General features: G+C 33.1%; 1 protein-coding gene and 1 pseudogene across 2 annotated transcripts; both read right to left on the bottom strand.

Moving 5' to 3' along the window:
• Nucleotides 1-2,143: 2,143 nt before the first annotated feature.
• On the bottom strand, nt 2,144-17,188 carry HUA1 (floral homeotic protein (HUA1)). 2 transcript variants are annotated; one of them, XM_068640910.2, is made up of 11 exons: nt 16,669-17,188; nt 15,200-15,438; nt 13,612-13,671; nt 13,386-13,511; nt 13,095-13,307; nt 8,684-8,721; nt 8,463-8,509; nt 8,255-8,385; nt 3,415-3,474; nt 2,902-3,033; nt 2,144-2,510 (listed from the first exon to the last, which is right to left on the bottom strand). In XM_068640910.2, exons 1-11 carry the CDS (start codon nt 16,928-16,930, stop codon nt 2,364-2,366), a joined length of 1,455 nt encoding a protein of 484 aa, XP_068497011.1. In that variant the 5' UTR covers nt 16,931-17,188; the 3' UTR covers nt 2,144-2,363. The 2 variants fall into 2 exon arrangements, with proteins under 2 accessions (XP_068497011.1, XP_090153104.1); XM_090296978.1 differs by lacking the exon at nt 15,200-15,438 and having other exon boundaries at nt 16,669-16,983.
• LOC150023330 (uncharacterized) lies at nt 5,859-7,214 on the bottom strand (annotated as a pseudogene).
• Nucleotides 17,189-22,440: the final 5,252 nt, after the last annotated feature.

Genomic DNA, 22,440 nt, shown 5'->3' with positions numbered 1-22,440 from the left:
ACAACCTCAAAACTAACATAAAACCAACTCTATGAACAAAACATCAAATAGTCAGCCTCATATACACTGGATCCAAACACCAATTAGAATATGAGAACATCCTAAAGCGAGACTTAGAATAAAACCAAGACCAAACCTTGACTTGAACCATAACAAATACTTATGACACATCAGCCTTTCCCCTATTAAAAATGACATTATTCCTATGATTTCAAATTTCACTCACATCGGTCTTGAACCCCAAATATTGTTACCCAAGTTCCTTAGAGAAACTTTCCTAAGTTTGACTTCTAAAATCCAAACTTAGCTAATTCTTAAACCTTTTTTACTCTCCCTATCAATCTTTTTCTTTTACTATTTATTTAAAAACATTTTCACTCTATCATAGTTCAATGAAGTAATTTGATTAAGCTAAATCACTTATTACAATTTTGTATTTTAGTAAAAACAAAATGTTATATATTATATTAAGTGGATAGTTAAGTTGGACAACTTTGTCATATGGAGTCAATTATTTTAACTATTTAATGAATTGACTTGTATACATACTCGTTGGTAATCAATTTATATTTTTTTAATTGATTATTTGCAATTGTATGATATTTCTAGAGAAAGATTCGGTTTACATAAGGCTTGTCATTGCATTACCTTGTTTTTCTCCTTTTTAATGGATTTTTAGTTTTGTTAAAAAGGCAATTGAGTTGAACTTTTTTTTTACTATTGTTGTGCCTAACTTTTCATGTGCAAGTTTATGAGTGTTCTGTCTAGAAAACTTAGGAGAAGCAAATTCATGTGTCCTCGTGATTTGATGGCTTCAAAAAGCTTATGAGCATGTTACATGGACGAATCAAACACGACACAACTCATGGTATGGTGTTATTTTGGGAAGTGGTTTTTTCACAAACAAAGCTACAAAATATGATAAAGAAAACGCCTGAATTTGAAATATTTCCTTTTCTGATGCATGCATTCACATGGATTGTACAGTCACAATTCGTTAGTTTTTCTCATTTGAATTAAAAAAAAAACTTACTAATTAAAGACAAGGTTAGATATTCTTTATAAGTATTCAAATAGAAAAAAAAACTAAAATAAGTGATTTTTTTAAATTAAATTCTTTTACGTTTAAATTAGTTTATAATTGTTTTTAATGGAAAAGGTGGAATGAGTTTCTTTATAAATTAAAATAATTTTATTTGTAAGTTAGAATTGATTTATATATAAAAAGTAGTTTCTAAAAGTGCTTTCCTTTTTAACTTTACCATATAATATTTCAAAAGTTAATACAAGAGAATTTTTATAAATTACTTTTTACGTAAGTTAAATATTAAGTTTTGTCTCTGTATGAAAAGTTTATTCAAATAAACTTTAGAAAGTGATGATGATCTCAAAAAGGAAGATGAATAAGATCAAGAACAAAAAAAATATTAGAAAAAGAACATGAGCAAATACGAAAGTCTAATATCATTTAGAAGTAATTTTCTAAAGGTAACTGTTTTCCGCACAATGATTTATGTAAAATGATAATTTAAAAAAAAAAATACATTCTAGATTTTGTATTCTGTATTATATTTTCATATTTATATTTTTTCGGATTTTTTTTTTCAGATTTTTTTTTTCAGAATGTAGTTTTTGTATTCCAGAATTTTTTTAATAGTATTTTGGTTTTTCAATCTATATCCATTTATTTTTTCAAAATACATTTCTTAATTCCAAATTTTCCATTTCGAAACGGGGAACAATTTTAAAAATTCACAAATTAATTGGTTACAAATTAACCCATTCAAATTTGATATTTATAATTTCTAGTTAATATTTGCACCCAAGAAATTCATGAAAGTAAAAGCATTTGAAAATTAGTGAAAACATTCACTAAATACTTTATAAAATCAAAAAGCCAATATTAATGAACTGCACGTAAAATTAAATATTTTTAAATTAAAAATTATCAATTGAATGATTTAAATCAGTAAAATTCAATATTCATACTTATTATCCCAACAAAAATAAAAAAAAGTTAGTGTAATATGTTGAAAATCATCACTTTAAAAATAAACAAGTTTTTATTAGATTTAAACAAAGAGATGAACCATTCGATTATCAAAATTGTAAATTACCTGTCATACATAAAATTGAAGCAGGATTAAACACAATGTATGTTTTCATTTTTGGGATATAAATGAGTTAGAATGAAGGGTGCCTTAGTAGGTCACAGCTAACCATTACAGCAGTCAAAAGAGAAATTAGTCACAGCGATTCATACCATGGTACGAAATAGAAAGCAAAATTCAAGGGATAATCAAATACAGAGAGAAGTTTCATGCAAGAAGATCTCAATTGCTGTTCCGGAGCAGAAGATTTTATCAGTCTTCTGCTTCCCCTCCATCGGCTGATGTTCCTTGTGATTTTGCCATCTCCACAACTTCTCCAGGTGGTGGGTGGTCAAACTTGCAGGTTGCACCAAACTTGCATGTTCCAGTTTTCAAATAATATGGACAAATAACAGCACCCTGTCAAATGACAAAACATTCATCATACACTGTTTAATATAACCTTGTTTTGATAGAAATTTTGAGGCTAGTTAAGAGGATGCTACTTGAGTTAGAACTTATGTCCAAATGATAAAATTCACATGGACGATTTGCTGGAACAGTGTTTATAAGATCGGTCATAATCAGCATCTACTAAGATTGATTTGGTAACCCTCTCATTACATGCAATGTGCGACATTTCAAGTAAATTGAAATAGATTGAAACCAAAAAAGCCAAACTAAAACTAGTCATATTATCAATCTTACTTACAATTTTTGAAAATGCAGACTAACTAATGAAAGAAGTTAGCAAAAAAAATGCAAATAAAGCAACAATTGGAAGTATGCCCGTGATAAAGATTTAACATACCTCTCTTCTAGGTAATCCTGCAGGAGTGAGCTTGACAGAAGCCTGCTTTGACAGTGATGGTGCTGAGCGATCAATTGGGTGATGATACTTGCATCTTTCCCCGAATTTACACTCGCCAGTTTTCATGTAAAACTACACGGCAAACCATTGAATAGATATGTAAAAGGAAATTAGAATTTAATCAGAGGTTGTGAGACACGAAAGTTCAGCAAATCAATAAGATTCCATGAAGATTTAATAATTATCTTTCTCTATATGAAATGATGTAATTAAAAACCAGACACTTTGTATAATTCTTGATATAACCTATTTCATGGTATTATTATTAAGGCTACCCTAACCTTGTTTAGTTTTTATGTAAACAGATAGATCTGAATTGAACCCATTAGCCCCCTGCATTTTTTAAATTTAATACTAAACGACACAACAAATAAATGCTGACATGTAAAAATTCCAAATACATATTGGCTGTGGAAATCTAATTATTAGAACATAAGATAAGTCTTTGCTTACATCACATTCAATCTGGCCAGGTCGCTGAGGATAGATACTTTCTGCAATTCCCACCTGAGACTGGAAAACATACCACATGCACAAGACACATTAGGTTTTGAGTAATTCATCTACAATGACATCTCATGGAAATGCAGTGTAGAATTAATTTAAGAATGACTACTCTTCTAAGCCAATAACACACTTCTTTCTATTTGTTTTTTTGTTGATAAATATTATGAGTTGTTAAGAGCACATCTCAAACTCGTCCTCCTCATTATTGAGAGACAAGACAGAAAAAGAGGCATCACCACCCTAGAACCCCAAACATTTATTTTTCTAGGAGAAACATATCATATGCATATAATGCTTATAGAAACTGGATCAGAAAACTTAAAGATAAGTTTTTAGAGGTAAAAGAGACAACACTGTATATTTCCTTTAATGAACAAACTACAGAAAAAACAACTCTGGCTCTTTGAGGGTCCAATATCCTATCACATAAAACTTATTTTTCATGCCCGTTTTCTTTAAACCCCATACGTGTGTGTATACAACCTCTCTTATTCAACAACTAACTCTACTGACATGATGACCGACTCTCAACTACTTGTAATTACATCAAATAGCTCTATTCCCCTTTCCCTTATACTCACCCAATATACATATCCTGCTATTTGTTTATATGTGCAAAAAACCACTGAATGCCCACCCAAACGAATCATGAAATTCTTTTAAAAGTAGGGATTCTCAAGAATTTCTTGGGAGTACCAATCTTTCATTGTAATACAAACTGGACTTTAAGCCTAATCAAACTTATAAAACTAGTTCATAAGATGAGGTTTGCACCCACTTGTATACTATTAAATTTCTTTATCTCTAGATCTCCAACACATACCCTCACGCCGAGACATGTCAACTTGTGAGGGGGACTATATATTTATGGGTGGTCCGATAGTGAGTAACCTGATAAGCCGAACAAACTCTCGCTAGGATAAACTCTAAATGACTCTAATATCATATTAAGAAGTGAACTTTAAGTCTAACTCATCCTTATAAAACTGACTCATTATATACTATTAAATATATCTCTAGTCGATTAAATATATCTCTAGTCGATGTGAGATCTCCAACACAAACGACCCTTTTAACCTCATAATTTGGATGGACTATCGTTCTAGATAAAATCTCTTGAAAGATTTTGTATAAATGAGGATCCTTATGGACTTCCTCCTCCCAATCGTGCCATTCATCAAGTGTTACCATTGATGAAGCAGCAAAGAAGAACATCATGAAAGTGCATCAGTCGTGTTGAGTTTTCCTTACCTGGTCTATACTGAATTTCAAAATCATAACCTATCAATTTTGTGGCCCATCGAAATTGATCTTCACTTAAGAAACATTCTAACAAAATTTTCAAACTTATTTGATCTGTTCGAATGATAAAATGACCACCTAACAAATAATATCTCCACTTTTTTATTGCTAAGACAATAGCCATCAACTCCCTTCCATAGACAGATTTTTGTTGTGCTCTAGTAGATAGCCCTCGACTCCAAACTGTTTAGTGAAATCTGGACAATCAATGTAGGTAAAGCTGTGATAACAACTTTTAATTGTTCAAATGCTCTTTGTGTTGCATCATCCCAAAGCATCTAAATACCCAGTAAGACAAAGGAATCCTCTCAAACCTTTTATGTTTTTTGGAGTTGGCCACAACCACATTGCTTTTAGCTCCTTTGGGCCAGCTGCCACGACTTTAGTAGAGATAATGCGTTCGATATATTCTAAACATGGTTGCCTAATAACACTTCTTTTGATTTACTCCAATATCATGTTGCGATAGTACCTCCAAAATTTCATGTAAATGCTCTATATGTTCTTGATTGATGTTAAAAATGAGAATGTCAAAAGAATAATAACACAAACTTCCTCAGAAAAGGTTTTAACACCTTATTCTTTAAAGATTGGAACGAGCATTTGTCAACCCAGACAGCATCACCAAGAATTCATAATGCCCATCATGAGTTCGGAAAGTTGTTTTCTCAATATCTTCCTCCAGCATCCTTATTTGATGATTGCCGATTTAAGATCCAACTTAAAAAAAATGGTGGCTCCTCCAATCTCAACTAATAACTCCTCTATGATTGGAATAAAGTATTGTAATTTTATTCAAAGCTCTATAGTAAACACAAAATAGTCATCCCGCATCTTTCTTGACTAAAATAATAGGACTTACACTTGGGCGAATGAAGCCTGCTTCCAACATCTCCATCACCCATTTTCAATCTCTATCTTCTAGTGGTGGGGATATTTGTATGATATCTACTATTTGGTATTTGAGAACCCACCTTCAAAACAATTGCATGATCTTGCCTCCTATAGGAGGACGAGTACCTAAAGCTTCAAAACATGCAAATATTCATCAATAACCATGTGCACTCACTCAACAACCTTAGTACTCTCTTCTATTATATCTAATATTTGCTTCCATTCCAGAATGTACCCCTCACCGTCATCTTGCAACACCCCACTAATAGTTTTCAAAGAAACTATAGATTTGATCAATTCAGGTTCAACTTTAAACAACTTTTCTCCATTAATTTTTAATTAGAGAGTTAAAGTATCAAAGTCTGCCTTGATTTGGCCAAGCTAGGTAGTCATTCCAATCCCAACACAATATCAACTACACCCGAACCAAACAAGAAAAAGTTTTGCCATACTATTAATTCTTTCAACTCTAGCAGTAATCCTTCACCACATACCTCTACACACAATCTTGTGGCCATCACCAACCTCAATCGAATATGGACTTGTATCAATTACTGGTAATTGGAGTTTGGTCACCAATTCTATAGAAATAAAATTGTGAGTTGCTCCCAAGTCAATTAAATACCACCACCTTGCCTCCAACCAAATGACCTCACAACTTTAGATATCTTCTAGTTGTGAGTCTTGTTACACTGTGCAGTGATAGTTGTTTTTCTTGCTTCTCCCGCTCAGTAATACTCCCCTTGTATGCTGCTCTTCCTCTTCTTATTGTCCCCCTAATAACATCATGATATTGAGTTGTTTGTTCTTGCAAACATGATTTAATCTATATTTTTCATCACAACGAAAACACTCTCCTTAATTTTTTTCTTGGTGTTCTGATTGCATCAGCCATTTAATGTTTCCTCTGTTGCAACCCTAAGTGATAGCCTTTATTTCATTACTACACTTCTTGAAAACAAATTGAGAATTAAAAGAATTTGTTACAACAATTGATCTTGAAGGTGTTGATATCCATTCTTCTGTTACTCTTCGAGTAGGATTATATCTATTCCCTCATATACCACGTATACTATACGTCTCCCATCAAAACAAGTTGAAACCTCTGAAGGAGTGCATTCTTGAAACCAAACCAAGATTGGTTTGGGTTGCACGTTTCCCAACATTGAAACCAAGATAAAAACAATTCTTTCGATTGCCACCATAACAACTTCCATTTTCTCCTCTTCTTGCGGGCCTCTCAAATGGAAATATCTTTCCACTTTACATGTCCACCTGATAGCATCTCCCTCAAAAACTGCAATATCCAATTGCCTCCCTTTGCCACAACTCTTAATTCCCACAAACTCTTCACCTACTAACTCCTCTTGTGTGATCTCAATTGAAACCCTCTGGTTCATGGTAGTTAGTTACCACACTTACACTTTTTCCACTTCCCTTTTTCACGAATCTTTCCACAATCTTTTCCAAATGTTCCATGCATGAATCCTGTTGTGCAAGACGGGCTTCCCAATTACATCAATCTAGGTCAATCTTGCATCTAATCTTTCTTCAAAACCCTCTAGTAATTGAAGTCATTTGCTAATGTCATCTGCAATGCTTCCACTCTTGACTCTATCATTCTTGTGTTCACCATGAGTAGCATCCACGAAGCCCGAAATGAGCTCTCATACCAGTTTATAACAGGATCAGAAAACAACTCTGTATATTTCTAAAGATAAGTTTTCAAAGGTAAAAGAGACAACATTGTATATTTCCTTTAATGAACGAATAACCAAAAAAAACAACTCTGGCTCTTCGAGGATCCAGTGTCCTCCCACCTAATACTTCTTTTTCATGCCCCTTTTCTCTAAACCCCAAATGTATATAAACATAACCTCTCTTATTTAACAACTAACTCTACTGACATGGTAATTGACTCTCAACTACTTGTAATTGCATCAAATAGCTCTATTTCCCTTTCCCTTATTTCTTCTATCATAAACCTTTGCAATAGGACATGCCTTATGAAGAAAGTGAAGTTAACAAACTATGGAAGACAACAAAAACGAAACTTGAGGCAAAAGCAATGAAAGAAAAAAAATGAATGGCTATAGTACACACCCACAAATAACCATACCATAGTACACACCCACAAATAACCATACCGAACTACTTAATATTCATTCAGAATGGAAGATGTGCAAAACTACATTACTCAACTATTATTCTCCTTTGAGAATATAACTAAGAAAAATATTATTTTTACCATGTTCACTTATCACCAATACAAATCCGTTCCTATATATCAAGCAATGACTCAAAATGTTCCATGTTTGACTGTATACTATATAGGATATAGGATATGCCCAGCTCATCTTTATTGAATTTTGAAATCTATATGAATCAAACTATACTCCCAATCATTACATGCCTGGGTGTGTTCATTTGGTGGATAACCAGAAATATACAATACATTCAAGAAACTTAGCTAGAAGCATCTACAACTCCAGCCCCTACCCCAAATAATGAGCATCAGGGATAACATTATTTGCAATTTGCATTAGTCAATCCTCAACCAGAATAAGTACAGTAGCAATTTCTACATTACCATTGGATTTGACAGCCTTGGGTCAAAAGCTTGATAGACAGACACAGCTGGACTAAGAAGTCCAATATTCAGACTAGCAGCTGAGGATGGCAAAATAGAAGCGCCTAATCCAGCAATGGGAGGATTAATTGCTGCATGAATGTACACAATCATGTGAAATAGTTGTTTAGAAAGGAAAATTTATGAACAATCAATACGTTATACTTACCGTTCCTGTCAGGATGATTGTAGCGGCAAGTGGCACCATACTTGCAACTGATTCATATGAATGAAAAAAAAATTAAGGATATTTAATCCAAAGAACACATGTGCCTTGATTAGCTTATTTTGGAGAAATAATCACATTTTTGCATTTTCCTATGAGAGCTATGGTAAAATAAATACTTTCTCTATATTTATGAAACCAATTGAAAATAAACCAATACTTACCTGCCCGTTTTCATGTAGAATGGACAATCCACTTCCCCCTGTCAGGAGAGAATTCCTCAATAAAAACAGTCTTTAAATAAAATGAAGGCAATAAATTAGTAGAGGAAAAAGTCCTCATAAGCTAGAAGCCAAGGAGTGTATGAGTATTTTACTGTAAAACTATAGAAAAAGAGAAACTTTAAGCTGAAACCGTGTGCTTCTGAGACAGTGCGGAGACTTTATTTACATTGAGTAAACAATGAATATAATAAATAATAAATAAAAGATATTTGAAATCCTCTAATATAACAAAGTGATACGTGAATAAATAAAATGTTTCTAATGATACATATATAACATAAATTCCTTATTATAAAGGATTTGCTCCTTATTTCTATAATTATAGTATTGCCCATCAAGCTAAACATATAAGTCATATATTCTCAGCTTACAACAAACATGATCAATCATTGGCCCTCCTATAGACTTGATGAATATGTTAGCCAACTATATACTATAGTTGATAAATTGAAAACTTTTCTCTAATGAAATGACAATCTACCTCAATGTGTAAAGTTGTTTGATTGTCATATATAATGTGCATTTGGGAATTTTCGTCAAATTTAAGCTCTTTGAGAAGTTGGTTTGGACATACAAGCTCGCAGGTGACTAATGTCTTTGTCCTCTATTCTGCTTCTGCACTTGATCTTGCCATGGCATTTTGTTTCTTACATTTCCATGATATTAAATTACCTCCAACAAGAATATAATACCCTAAAGTGGAGCATCTATCACTTGGTAACCCTACCTAGTTGACGTCAAAATATCCAACAATTTGAGTATTTCCCTTATTTTCATAATGAGGCCTTTGCTAGGAGCACTCTTAATATACTCTAAATATGTACAATTGCATCCTAATGGTATTGAAAAGGAGTATAAAAGTTGACTTACTATGCTCACTGCAATGGAAGTGTCAGGATAAGTCATAGTGAGATAATTTAGCTTACCACTAAGTTGTCTATATCTCACAAGATTAGAAGACAATTCTCCTTGGTCAAGTACAAGTTTGACACTCAGATCCATTGGCATGTCATAAGCTTAGCATTTAACATCCCTATTATCTCAAGTGTCTAGGATCTTTTGATTAGAACTATTGAGAATGATATTGTTTAGGTTGGACAATACCCTCCTTATCACTATTAACAATTTCGTCCACATATAGAATGAGGTAGATATATTGTTAGGGAAAATGATGATAAAATAGAGAATTATCACCATCACTTTGTATCATTCTAAATTGTTGGATGAGAGTTCGAAAACACCCAAACCATGCACAGGATCTACAAAGACGACATACCATATTTGATGACTCCCTCTAATCAACAAATTGAGGAAGTTGCTCCATGTAGACTTCCTTATCAAAATCACAATGTAGATGTGCATTCTTGATAAGTTGAAACAAAGTCTAGTGAAAATAGCTACAATAAATAAGAGAAGTCGTATAGATGTCATTTTGGCAACAAAAGAGAAGGTATCAATATAATCTTATCCATAGATTTGTGTGTATTCTTTGGCTACAAGGAACCATCAATTTTACCATTAGGTCCTGTTTCAAGAGTATACAACTACCAACACCCAAAAATTGATGTTTCAATTGGAAGAGGAACCAACTCCTAAATACCACTACTTTGAAAGGCACACATCTCATCAAAGTATAATTGTGCATACATCATTGGAGAGACAACACAAGCACATACCAATGGTGATGGAGATAGTAAAAGTCATGTGACTCACATCTAACGTTGTTGAACATCAAACATCGACCAGTGATATAGTTAAATTATAATGTGTAAATCTTACCTAACAAGCCTATTTTGTTATGTTGAGTTAGATTTAAAATTTACATTTTATGGTATTGGAACCTATCCTAGTGAGGTTTATTGGGACAATAATGTCATCCATTATTGAACCATCCATAAATATTTAGTCTCATGTTTGAGATGACGAACCTTCAACATGAGAGGGTGTGTTAGAAATCCTACATCGACTAGAGATATGACAAAGTTGTAATATATAAGTGATAGCAAATTTCACCTTACAAGCCAATTTTGTGAGATTGGAAATCCTACATCGACTAGAGATATGACAAAGTTATAATATTTAAGTGAGTGCAAATCTCACCTAACGCCAATTTTGTAAAGTTGAGTTAAACTTAAAGTTCACTTTCTAAGAGTCATCTTGCCCAATATTCGATCCTGCAAGGTAACATTGTTTTAGTGAAAGTGAAGTTAATGTCATGGGATTAGGTCAATTGGGTGACAGGAAATAAACTAAAAGGGCAATTAGGGACATAAAGAACAAAATCAATAGTAAGGAATAGAAGGGGTTGGGCAGTGCCAATGTCGCAATCTTGTTTTTGTGAACCATTGATAACCGTTATAAAAGGCAAAGTTAGAATAGTAGCAAAGAAAGAGAAAAAAGAATGATTACCAAATTAGTTGTACCAAAGTTATAGCCCAAGCACCAAGAAAGAGATTAAAAGAGAAAACAAATGAATTACCAGTGCCACCAAGGCAATGTTACTAGGAGATTGACGTGTCTCACACCATTTTATAAAGTCTTTCCCATGCATTTTTAACACTTATCAATGGTATGTCTAGTGGAGATAATGGTCACGTATTGGATAGTTTTTAGAATTATTGTGCAAAAGAGTATAAAATTATTAATTTGTGATGTAAAGGCAATATTTTACCCAACAGATGAAGTATGTGTCTCCATGTTTATTTCCTGAGGAATACAGAGGAGCATGGATGCACATAGGTTATAATAGGGTTACTTACTAGTGATTCCAAAATCTGACGAGGGTAGTAGCATATTCTTGTGGCAAGTCATACAAGCCCAAGGTCATAAAAATGTTCTGCAGTTAAAGTTCCTTCTTTACATGGAGGAAGGAGCTCATTAACATCATGTAAGGTAGCATGAAGTTGCCGAAGCATACATAGGACCCTTCAATCATTGTGGAGTAAAAAGTGTCAATAGATCTTTGCACACACTGTATAGACATCATGTGTCACTGGTATAAAAGGCATAGACCTTACTACTCCAAGCTGATGCACACATCCCATGAGGACGAAAAAAAGAGAGGTGTGAATAGTGGATTTAATAACACTACATAGTTATACATAAATGTATATACATCATTCACATTGTGTTGTAGAAATGGATTTCACAGTTGTAGTGAGATATTTGTGGGCTAACCCACCTAAGCATGACCCAATTTGGAAGCCCAAGTTTTATAGTTAGACTAGTCCATCTTCTCAATATTAACAATATGGTTAAAAAATACGAAAGGGTATGTTCTAGATGTTGATTAGGTGCTCGAAGACATTTTCTTTTTCTTAAAATTAGAAAAACAAATAATCTGAGAAAAGTAGATCAGACCACTAAATAAACTTCGATGAAGCCACCACCACAAGGGTAGGAGTGCATGGAGGAGGCGACCTAGGCGCAAGTTGTTTTGTCTTCATGTACCACCAAACTTCTTGATTGGAGATGTGAAGCTGTAGGGAAGAAGACGCATGTGAGGGCTCATGGATGGGTGGATCATGTCAACATTTGTACGGTTAGATAGATTATGCAGCACAATCCCAACCTTGTGCTCATCAGAGCAAATGGAGGTCGCCAGAATAATGCACACAAACTTGAGAGAAATGTTTGCCAAAAGAAAAATCTTCTGAAGATGATGAGTCTACCGAGTCAATACAGTTTTTTGAAAAAAGGCTCTAATTACCATGTTAAACTATAGGAAAGAGAGAGACATTGAGTTGAAACTAGATGTTTCAAAGACAACACAAATGCTTTATTTATATTGAGATAATGAAATCAATACAAATAAATAGAGAAGATATGATATCCTCCAATAACAAAAATTATGATACAGGAATAAAAATGTTCCGACTAATACATATATAATTTAGATATTCCTTATTACAAAGGATTTGCCCCTCAGTTCTATAATTACACCACTTATAATATAAGTTAGAGGAGTGCAAGGAACACAATCTTTTGAACACACCCTCTTCAACTGGTTAAAATTTACTAACTATAAAATTTATGTGTTCCTAGCATTTCTGTAAGTTATAATGTCATATACCATCAAAGTAAAAGTATGAAGAAAAACTTTAGTTATGCAGATTGTAGCCTAGAAAAAGTCTTAGTTACATAGCCAAACAAAACCAATCAAATCCCTCAAATTCAATATCATAATTTCTACTACAATTATTAATTTGGGTCAGCAGTTCAAAGCAGCATACAGCTAACAAATAATGGAATGAATTGGAAAAATCAACAAATTTGAAAAGAATATGATACTAGATGAATTGGTCTGTCTTTCCTTTGATCAAAGAATGGGCAGCAAAGGATAAAGATTTACCAGTCTTACTGGAAGTCCTTTGCTATTTTGCAATGATGGAGATATAAGAGACTTAATTGGCTGTATATCTCCAAATGCCCCTCCTATCATAGAACTTGTCTCTGTCTGTGCAGCAGTATGACTAAACTCATCAGACAACTGAATCTGGATATCTTTGGGGTGATGGAATTTGCAAGCAGCACCAAATTTACATTTTCCAGTTTTCATGTAGAACTGCATAAATATTAAAACATGGCGTAAGCCATACAGACAAGTAAAATCTCATGTTAATGGAAAATGTATATTACTAACCGTGCAAGGGGGCTCTGATGGCCTCTCAGGTAAGCCAGAAGATATATCCTCATTTTCAGAGGAAACCATAGGATGATTAAATTTGCACTTCGAACCAAACTTGCATCTCTGAGTTTTCAGAAAGTACTGCAAAGTATATTGGATTCAAATGAATTAGAAAATGCCCAAATACAAACGAAGAGAGAGAAAAAAAGGAAGGAGAAAATAAATTGAAAATTCTACTCACTGGACAATCTGGTTCCCCTGGTCTCTCAGGAGGAGTTTCACTTGTAACAACATTTGGAACCTAAATCAGGTACAAATCAACCATGTGCATTGTCAACAAATTAGTGCAAACCAAATTTTCTAGATAATAATATTTAACCTTTTAAGATCAAAACCCAATACCAGCAGAGAAAAAATAAGAAAGGTAAGAAACAAAATATTTACTCACAACATGAGATAACTAGAACAAGAGTGGTCGTAGGATACAAAATAGGCAGCCCATGTAGGTTTTAAACACAATCTTTGCCACACCTATCCTAAACTTCAAAGGGTACTAGATACTTCTGGAGAAAAATTGATTAACATTGTAGTAAAAAATCACTCTGATAATGTTACACGGGAAGTACATAGACTAATGCATAGACAGATGCATATTAAGTTGCCAAATCAAATAAGTGAAGCAGTATCACCACAGATCCCAAATTAAAATCTCACATACCAATTAGTACCCAGAAATAAAAATATGGTTTCATTAAATTTAGATGTAGAAAGTGCCCACCACTGATATTACAGGATTATCAGCTCAGAACAAGGACATAGAAAGTAAAATTAAGAAAGATAATGCAGCATTTGAGGGTAATAACCTCCTTCATAAAAATTACAGAATTTACGCTTCTTTACCTTTCCCACTAACTTTCTTACACTAATAGCTTAATAGAATATCCCACTCTTTTCCCTTTTCCACACACACTGCGGTCAGTAAACCAAGTTCTCAACCTGTCTGATATTTCCCCTCATGTATCCTGCACAGGGTGCCCAAGAAGAAAGTATATGCAGTCCCTCTAAATCCCCATTTCACATTTGTGGAAACTCCCACAGTCCCTCTAAATCCCAAATACGGTTGGCCACTATCAAATCCCAGGAAGTATTGAAGACACAAGTCTAAATTATCTTACAGTTAAACAAAGATATTATTAGCTCTACCCTTGATAAAGGGTTTTTAATGAGACAACTAAAGATAAAATGTGAGGTTCCTATTTTATTAAAAAGTAGAACATGTCAAGATGTATCTCTCGTCTCCACTAGTTTTGTTAGTTAAAATGACTAAGAATCATATCTTTACTGAGTATCTGATAAGCCCTCAAGCTAAATTTATAACAAGGTTCATTCATATGATTTGCATGTTCCAGCCTCTGGCAAAAACATTGAGATATTATAGTTAGCCATTAATCTTTAATATTATTAGAATATATATGGTAATACAAGAACTATTGTACTAGAATATTTTGGTAGTGTTAATTTATTGTTATAATTTATAATTTTACTCTATTATAAGTAATAAATATTTCTATACAGTGTTCACACTGAAAAAAATAGAAATTGAGGGTTTTTACTACAAATGTAACCAATATAAACATTTTTTTTTTGAAACTGGTATATAATACTCCGCTATACATTCACATATGTTTAACTCTATAACTTTCTATAAAATATAGAATCGTAAGAATACATGTTAACTTTACAATTACCAATAGTAAATGTACTATACAATATGATATAATTTTCATAGGCATAAAAATAATAATAGTGATAATAATAGCAACAGTCACCTCTTTCCAATCCGGGATTCCACCCTCAGGAACCCAAACAGGATGGTCAAACTTGCAGCTATCTCCAAACTTACAGGTTCTCGTGAGCATATAGTGGGCACAATCTTTCTCTCCTGGCCTCTGTGGATATATAGTCATATTGGAAGCACTTTCATATCTAGGGCGCTTGGCCAGTGAGTTTGTAGAATACCAAGCTTCACTTTGCCCAATTGTACCCAAAATGGTTGGATGGTAGAGAGCTATAGTACATAATAGGCGGGTATATACAAAAAACCAAAGCAAACGTATAATGTTACGTTATAAGTTTGGCTAAGAAAATAATTTTCTACAAAAAGCATACGTTAGTAAATATAACGGATATACTTTATATAAAAAATAAAAAATGAAATGACTAATGTTCACTGAGATTCGACAAAAGCCGTAAGTATACATTTATTGATATTATATCAAAATAACGTAAAAAAATATATCAACCACATAACATGACATATTCCTGAAAATACGTAAAATATTAACTATATGGATGAATTGAAGTACACAATCGTCAGCCTCGCCTTGTCGGTAAGTAACAAGTAACGCACGAACAAAAAAAGGAAACCCTAGCACTCTTTTTTCTCTCTTTAGCTACTGTTATCAATGTTGTTCATAACAAGTTGCATGCATTCAATAATAACAGAATCTATCCTGAGCATATCTTCGCTTATTCGCTAGACCAGCCACCAATCTGCATCATCAATTGAGATTCCAAAATCATATCCATAACTAACCCTGTGCTGGCAGCCAGAATCCTTCATAACCAGCGACAATGAAATTTAACCTGGATACTCTGGTGGCCAAAACTCTAATTAATCACTAAAACTTAAAAACAAGGGTAAAATACTAACAACACAACAGCCAATACACACTACACTACACTACACTACTCTGCACAACACGACAGTGCTATGATGTGCATCACATCCTCACCCTCACAACCACCTATCATATCATCTCAAACATAAACACCATTTACCAAGCTTATCTTCCTGGAAAACTGAAACAACAAACACGTGCTTCAAGAACTACACACAATGAGTGAAATCTCGGTTACTTCATTTTAAAGTAAACACAGCATTACAGCATTGAGCTCATTTACTCAGTCCCTGTTTGGTTCACCGTGGAGAAATAAATAAACAAACCCTTTTCTAATACTAAAAGAAAACCTCCTTTTTTTTTCTCAAAAAACAACCCACTCAAACATGCACTTACAACCGAAATTCGTAGATTACAACATAACAAGAGGACTCGGTGAAATCTCGGTTACTTCATTTTTAGTTTAACCTAAACTGAATAGCTTAGTCCAGTTAGGTTAAACATGGAGAAATAACGAATCAGTTAGTTCTAAAAGGCAATCTACGGAAACAAGCACTTCTGACCTAGAAAAAAAGAAGTAAATAAGGAAAAAAAAAGGGGAAACGTGAGAAACTAACCCTCGGAGGAGCGTTTGAAGTCGAGGGAGGAGGTGGCGGCGGAGGAGGCCCAGGGGGAGAGGTAGTTGGCGGCGGCGGAGGAGGCTACGCGGGAGGTGACGCCAGGCGGGGCAATGTCGTCGGCGAGGGAGGAGGAGAAGCGGAGGGAGGCGGAGTCGGCGGCGCGGTGGTGGTGGTGGGAGAGGAACATGGTGGAGGGGTCGGGGTCGCGGAATCGGTAGTTGGTGGAAGGGCTGTAGGAGGAGTAGATGTGGTTTTCCATTTCGACGGAAACAGAAACGAGAAAACGATGTTACTGTCACTCACGGAAAAAATGCTTGTGTTGTTGGTGTTGTGGTTGCTTATAAGAGACTGAGTGAGTGAGTGAGATTTCACTTTGCAGAAAGGGTTTGCATTAGTGTTTAGTGGGATTTTACAGGGCTGGTGAAAGCTCACTACACCACACCCTTTTTTTTCACTCTCTTTTAACTTTTTGCCTTTTTGCCTTCACTTGCATTGATCTAGTGACAAAAAGGTCTATTCAAGGTTCTATCCTTGATTCTTGTTAAAATACTCATTCTTCACACAAAATAGACATATTAATCCTTGATTTTCAATAGATTATGCTCATAAAAAACATAATCTACTATAGAATCTACTATAGAAGGACAACTCCGCTCGTTCCATGCAAAAAAAAATGCAAATTAATTTTACTGATCTCTCTTGCGTAAGAGGTTGTCTGTGAACATGCGAGTCGGTCTGGATAATTTTTTTTAATTAATGAAAATATAAATTTTTGAATAAATTTATTTTTTTAATATTAAATTAATTCTTCTTATTTAGATTAATTGGATAAATGATCTTACATTATTATTCTCACGACATAAATAAGATATGGGTAGAAGAGTTATTACAATGTTTTGATTTTCAATAAAATTTGAATTTTAATCATACTAATAAAATATTTCATTAAATATATACATTTTTTAAGGTAATACATGCCGACACATGATTACTATTTTAATTTGAAAAATAGTTTAAAATTATATATACATATATATGTATAATATAGAATACTATATTTAAATTTTATTATAAAAAAAGGTTAAGATCTAACTACTGCATTGAATGAATATTAAAACCTAAACAATTTATGTATTTTAGAAAGACAAAAAACACTCTTAAATATTAAAAAACCATTATCGAATATCGGGAAGGTATTATGAATTAAGGACTAAGGGGAGTTTCTTCTTGCACCTCCATGTCTTTCTTCCTGCACCCATACTTCAAAAATACTCAAATTACCCTTTGCCATTTTTCATTAAATGTTTTTTCTTTAATTTCAGAACGTGAAATTTAGAGGCTTCTCAGGTTACAAAATCTAGAAGTTAAAATTTGTGTTTCAGGTTGTACAATATTTCCGATTGCACAATCCATAATACAAATTTATATTCTGAATTGTAGAATTTGGAATGAATAATTTTAGATTTTTTGATAAATATGAGGCTTCATTATGGGGTGCAAACGTAATTTTTTAGATTTTTAACGCACTTGGTCTGCGCGGGTTGCGGATTATGCAGGGAGACCCTAACTGGGTCAACATATTGAAATGTACTTCAATGTATTATGAAGTACAATTGTAACTGACATATATTGTTCTTAGCTACATGTATTTCCACCACAATTTTTTAAGTATGTTGGCTTCTTTTCACATCATGAACTCACATTCTCATTCCTTTACTTCATAATATACTTAATAAAAATATGGCAACAATCTAACATTACACACTCATTGCTTGAACTAAACATTACATTAAGTCATTTAACATTATAGTACCAAAAGATACACAACTTTGGTATACTTAATACAAACATATCTTAATGGAATTTTATCAACATTGACAACATAATAATGTTAATTACAACAAGTAAAAACACCACCACTAACAAGACTAAATTCATTTTTTGGACCCCTTGACACATTGCTCTAGATTGTATATCTTATTCATTTGTCTCAAACTAATTGCATCTCTTTCATCGTCAACCTCTTTAATACACCATTTGAAGAAATTGCAACCCAGTACTATGTCATTGCTTCTTTGATTTTCAACAAAACCATAAAACCAAATCAATCAATAACTTTGAAAGAAAATATGTAGGTTTAACAAAACAAAGTTTCATAAATCTAACCTTATACTTAGGACAACCCCAATTTTTTTTCCACCATTCTTAACAGTTTTTGTTGTTCTCAATACAACAAAATTTCCACAATGGTGAATGGATGTAGCGAAAAAACTCCTACTCCCACCACCATGAACAAATTTACATTGATTTTGTCCATTACAACTACAACATAATAAAGAATGATACCTAAACATTGATGAGCACTGAAACAAACCTCTCAACCCACCATAAAAGCATAACACACTCAATGAAGGGGAAGGTGACCTAGGCAACAACATAAAAGGGGAAAATCTCACTCCACCACTATACAGTTGTCCATGTGTACTACTTTGTGCCACTCTGTGTATAAGGTCATTATACATTTAATGTCGTTGAAGATAATCTAACAAAAGGGACCTCATTTAACCATTTTAAAAAGAGTTGGGATCGCATTGAACTTTTTAAAAATTTAGAGACGAAATTGACTTTTGACTCTTAACATAGAGACTAAAAAGGTAACTAAGCATTTTTTTTTTGCAATTTTTTCTATGTAACTTAACAAATACTAAAAATATATAATAACTAAAAAATGTACAATATTTTATATCTTAAAATGTTGAAACTATATCCTGTCAAACAACAAAAACAAATGTATTAAAATATAAAAAATATACTAAAATATAAGGAATATTAATAAAAGAGAATTAATTAAGTTACAAAATAGTTGAAGTAGCTTTTAAGCTCAAGATTCCAAAAACAAGTTACCTTACAAAATATTTTTGTGTTGGTAAAAATAATTTAAGTTAAGGTTTAATTACCTTTTTGTCCCTACATTTAGGGTCAATATTCAATTTACTACCGGGTTTTAAAAAAATCAATTTGGTCCAAGTTTTTTTAAAAAGTATGCAATTTGGTCCCTTATGTTAAGAGGTAATGAGGTGACACACAATGTGGCACAGCCAGGCATAGATTGAGTCCACGTATTATGTCACGTTTATAATTAATTATTAATTATATTTATTTTTAACTTTTGAATATTATCTCTCCCTCTGCACAAACCCTAATCCCAAACTCAATTTCTCGTCGTACTCGTCTTCTAGTTTGTTAAGAAATACGATGTTGATGTCGAAGACCCATTTATTGTTGTTCTTTTGGGCTTTGGAGGAAAATTTGGAGAAGAGGTCGGTAAAGAAGAGTGCGATTGTAGAATGGGCGTGGGTGGCAAGGCGAAGGGCATAGCGGAGAAAGTTAAGAATTTGGGAGAGTTAGGCTTTAGTGGTATGGAATTGGAGGGGAGGTTTTGGGATAGCAAGTGGTGGACTAGCTCCTTCGTCAGATCTGGAAGCTTTTGCTGGTCTTCTTCCTCCTCCATCATTATGCTTCTTCACCAACAAAGCTTTAGGCCCTTTATTTTTTGAAAAGGCTAAAATCTCAATTTCTTAACTGAAGAACACTCTCTTAAGCAATAATATCAATTGTGGAATTGCAAATCTACAATTTAATTTCCTCTTTACATCAATTTTCCCCCTTTTTTTCTTTAGTGGGTGGATCCTTGTGTCTTCATTAACAATTTTTTTCTCATATTCATCAATTAACTAGGTTTCACCTTTTATTTTGTATTCAACACAACTACAAAGAAACTTGGGATGCAATTTTGATTGGCTGAGATATAAAACATTTTTTTTTCATTTTGCGGTTTGGTCAGTGGTTGTGTTATGTATGAATTTAATTTAATTAAAGAGTTTAATTTAAATGAATTCATAATGAAGAATGATGTTAGAATACTGAAGTTCACATGTAAATAAAATAAAATTGTCACTTTGTATGCCACGTAATCACCAGTTAACATCGTTCATGTCAATTTTGTTGGGTTTAATAGTGCCAAAGTTCAAGAGGGGGGGTGAATTGACCTTTTAAAACCTTCTCGCAGAATCAGTATTTATCACAGTGTACAAAAAATAAATCGATTTATTTGAAATTGAACAGATTTATTTTGGCACTGTTTGTGTTTGAAAAACGTTTATACAACAAGGTTAATCACAAGATTATGCAGATCGATTTTCCAGATTCACACACACTGATATAATGAAGAAAAACAGTGAATCACAAAACAACAAGCTTCAATTTTAAGCAAGTGATTAAGGTTCAATTGATAGCTTGACAATTACTTGAGTAACCTATCATAATCAATCTATTTCAGAGGCTTTTTAACAGGTTATTTATGCTCTTATTAAAATCAAACAGTTTTCTAGAAATTAAGAACAGTATGAACCGAGCCCAGAAAGAACAGATTTATTATTGATTGAACAGATTTATTTCTTGACAGTTTAACAGTTATGCAGAAATTTAAGTGCAGAGATTAAGGGAGAATGAACACAAGGCAATTATACTGGTTCACTCAACTGAGCTACATCCAGTCTTCACCTAAACCAAGGTGAAATTCACTAAATCACAATTCAAACAAACACAAATCCCACTGTTCTTGAAACCTACAAGAACTTAGGTACACTTGCTGAAAAACCCTATTTCAGCACACTCACTCTTCAAGAAACCCTATCAAGAAGAGTGTACAACCAAACTTTTACAAGAAATGAAAAGTGAAATGACTACACCTGATTGAGGATGCAGAAATCTGCCTTAAACCAGTAGAACAGATTGTTAGAACAGTAGCAGCACCTCACACCAAGCTTTTGGAACCAACCAAGAACAAGCACTTTGTGATTTTCAAAATCTTTGAAGAACAAATGTTAATTCTTTGTAAACTCTTAATTCTCTGCTGTAAAACTTGTTTTCTCAAATGTGTGAACAACGATTAAACTCAGAAACAAGTTTTCATTTTATAGAAAACCAACTTATAACATATTTTTGAAAAACAGTTAAAGCTGTTATAAAATGAACAGATTGAAAATAAAATGAACAGATTTATTTTCAAAAAACAGTTAGAGAATTTGTTAAGTGAGGAGACTTAGTCAACCATTCTGGTGCAGAGATAAAATTGAAAAACGTTTAAGCTGGACATGGCACCAGAGACAAAAAAGAATTTATTCATTTACAGATGAACAGATTTATTTTTTCAAAACAAAAACAGAAAAGCTTAACTATTTAAAACACAGTCGTTTTGAAGGGTAGAATACTTAGTCAAACTATATGATGCACAAAATCTAATTTTCACAAGACTTAGCCAAGGCATCAGTTTAAAAATGAATTTGTTTATTTAGAAAAGAACAGATTTATTTTTTTGCAGTAAACGTGTTTTTTTTGTAAAACATGTGAAAAACAGTTTAAGAAACCTTATGTTTGTTCTTATCACATGGGCAGGGTAGGAGGTGAGTTACTCAGCAAAAAGCCCACTCTTAACCAACCTCAAAACACTACCTAAGACACACTTAAAGCAAAAGGAAATATACATGAATTGTACATAGAAATCTTCATCAAACACATGTCTTGAAGAGGCAGCAACCATCTTCAACAAATTTAACAGAAAAGACAAAAATTGTATATTTTTTTTTAAAAAATTGGACCAATTTTTTTTTAAAATTAATGTAGTAAATTGAATATTGAACTTATATATAGAAACAAAAAAGTAATTAAACCTTAAGTTAATTAAAGAAATCACTAATTAGCTTATTA

The sequence above is a fragment of the Phaseolus vulgaris genome, chromosome 11, assembly GCF_051622355.1.
Source record: "Phaseolus vulgaris cultivar YP4 chromosome 11, ASM5162235v1, whole genome shotgun sequence".
NCBI classification, from domain to species: Eukaryota; Viridiplantae; Streptophyta; class Magnoliopsida; order Fabales; family Fabaceae; genus Phaseolus; species Phaseolus vulgaris.
The sequence above is the reverse complement of the archived record's forward strand: the minus strand, read 5'-3'. Positions and strand labels throughout refer to the sequence as shown.

Coding starts and splice junctions, on each gene's coding strand:
- HUA1 (XM_068640910.2), bottom strand. CDS start 16,930: ATGGAAAACCACATCTACTCCTCCTACAGCCCTTCCACCAACTACCGA. Junction 8,510..8,683: donor TTCTACATGAAAACGGGCAG/GTAAGTATTGGT, acceptor CATATGAATCAG/TTGCAAGTATGGTGCCACTT. Junction 2,511..2,901: donor CAGGATTACCTAGAAGAGAG/GTATGTTAAATC, acceptor GTCATTTGACAG/GGTGCTGTTATTTGTCCATA.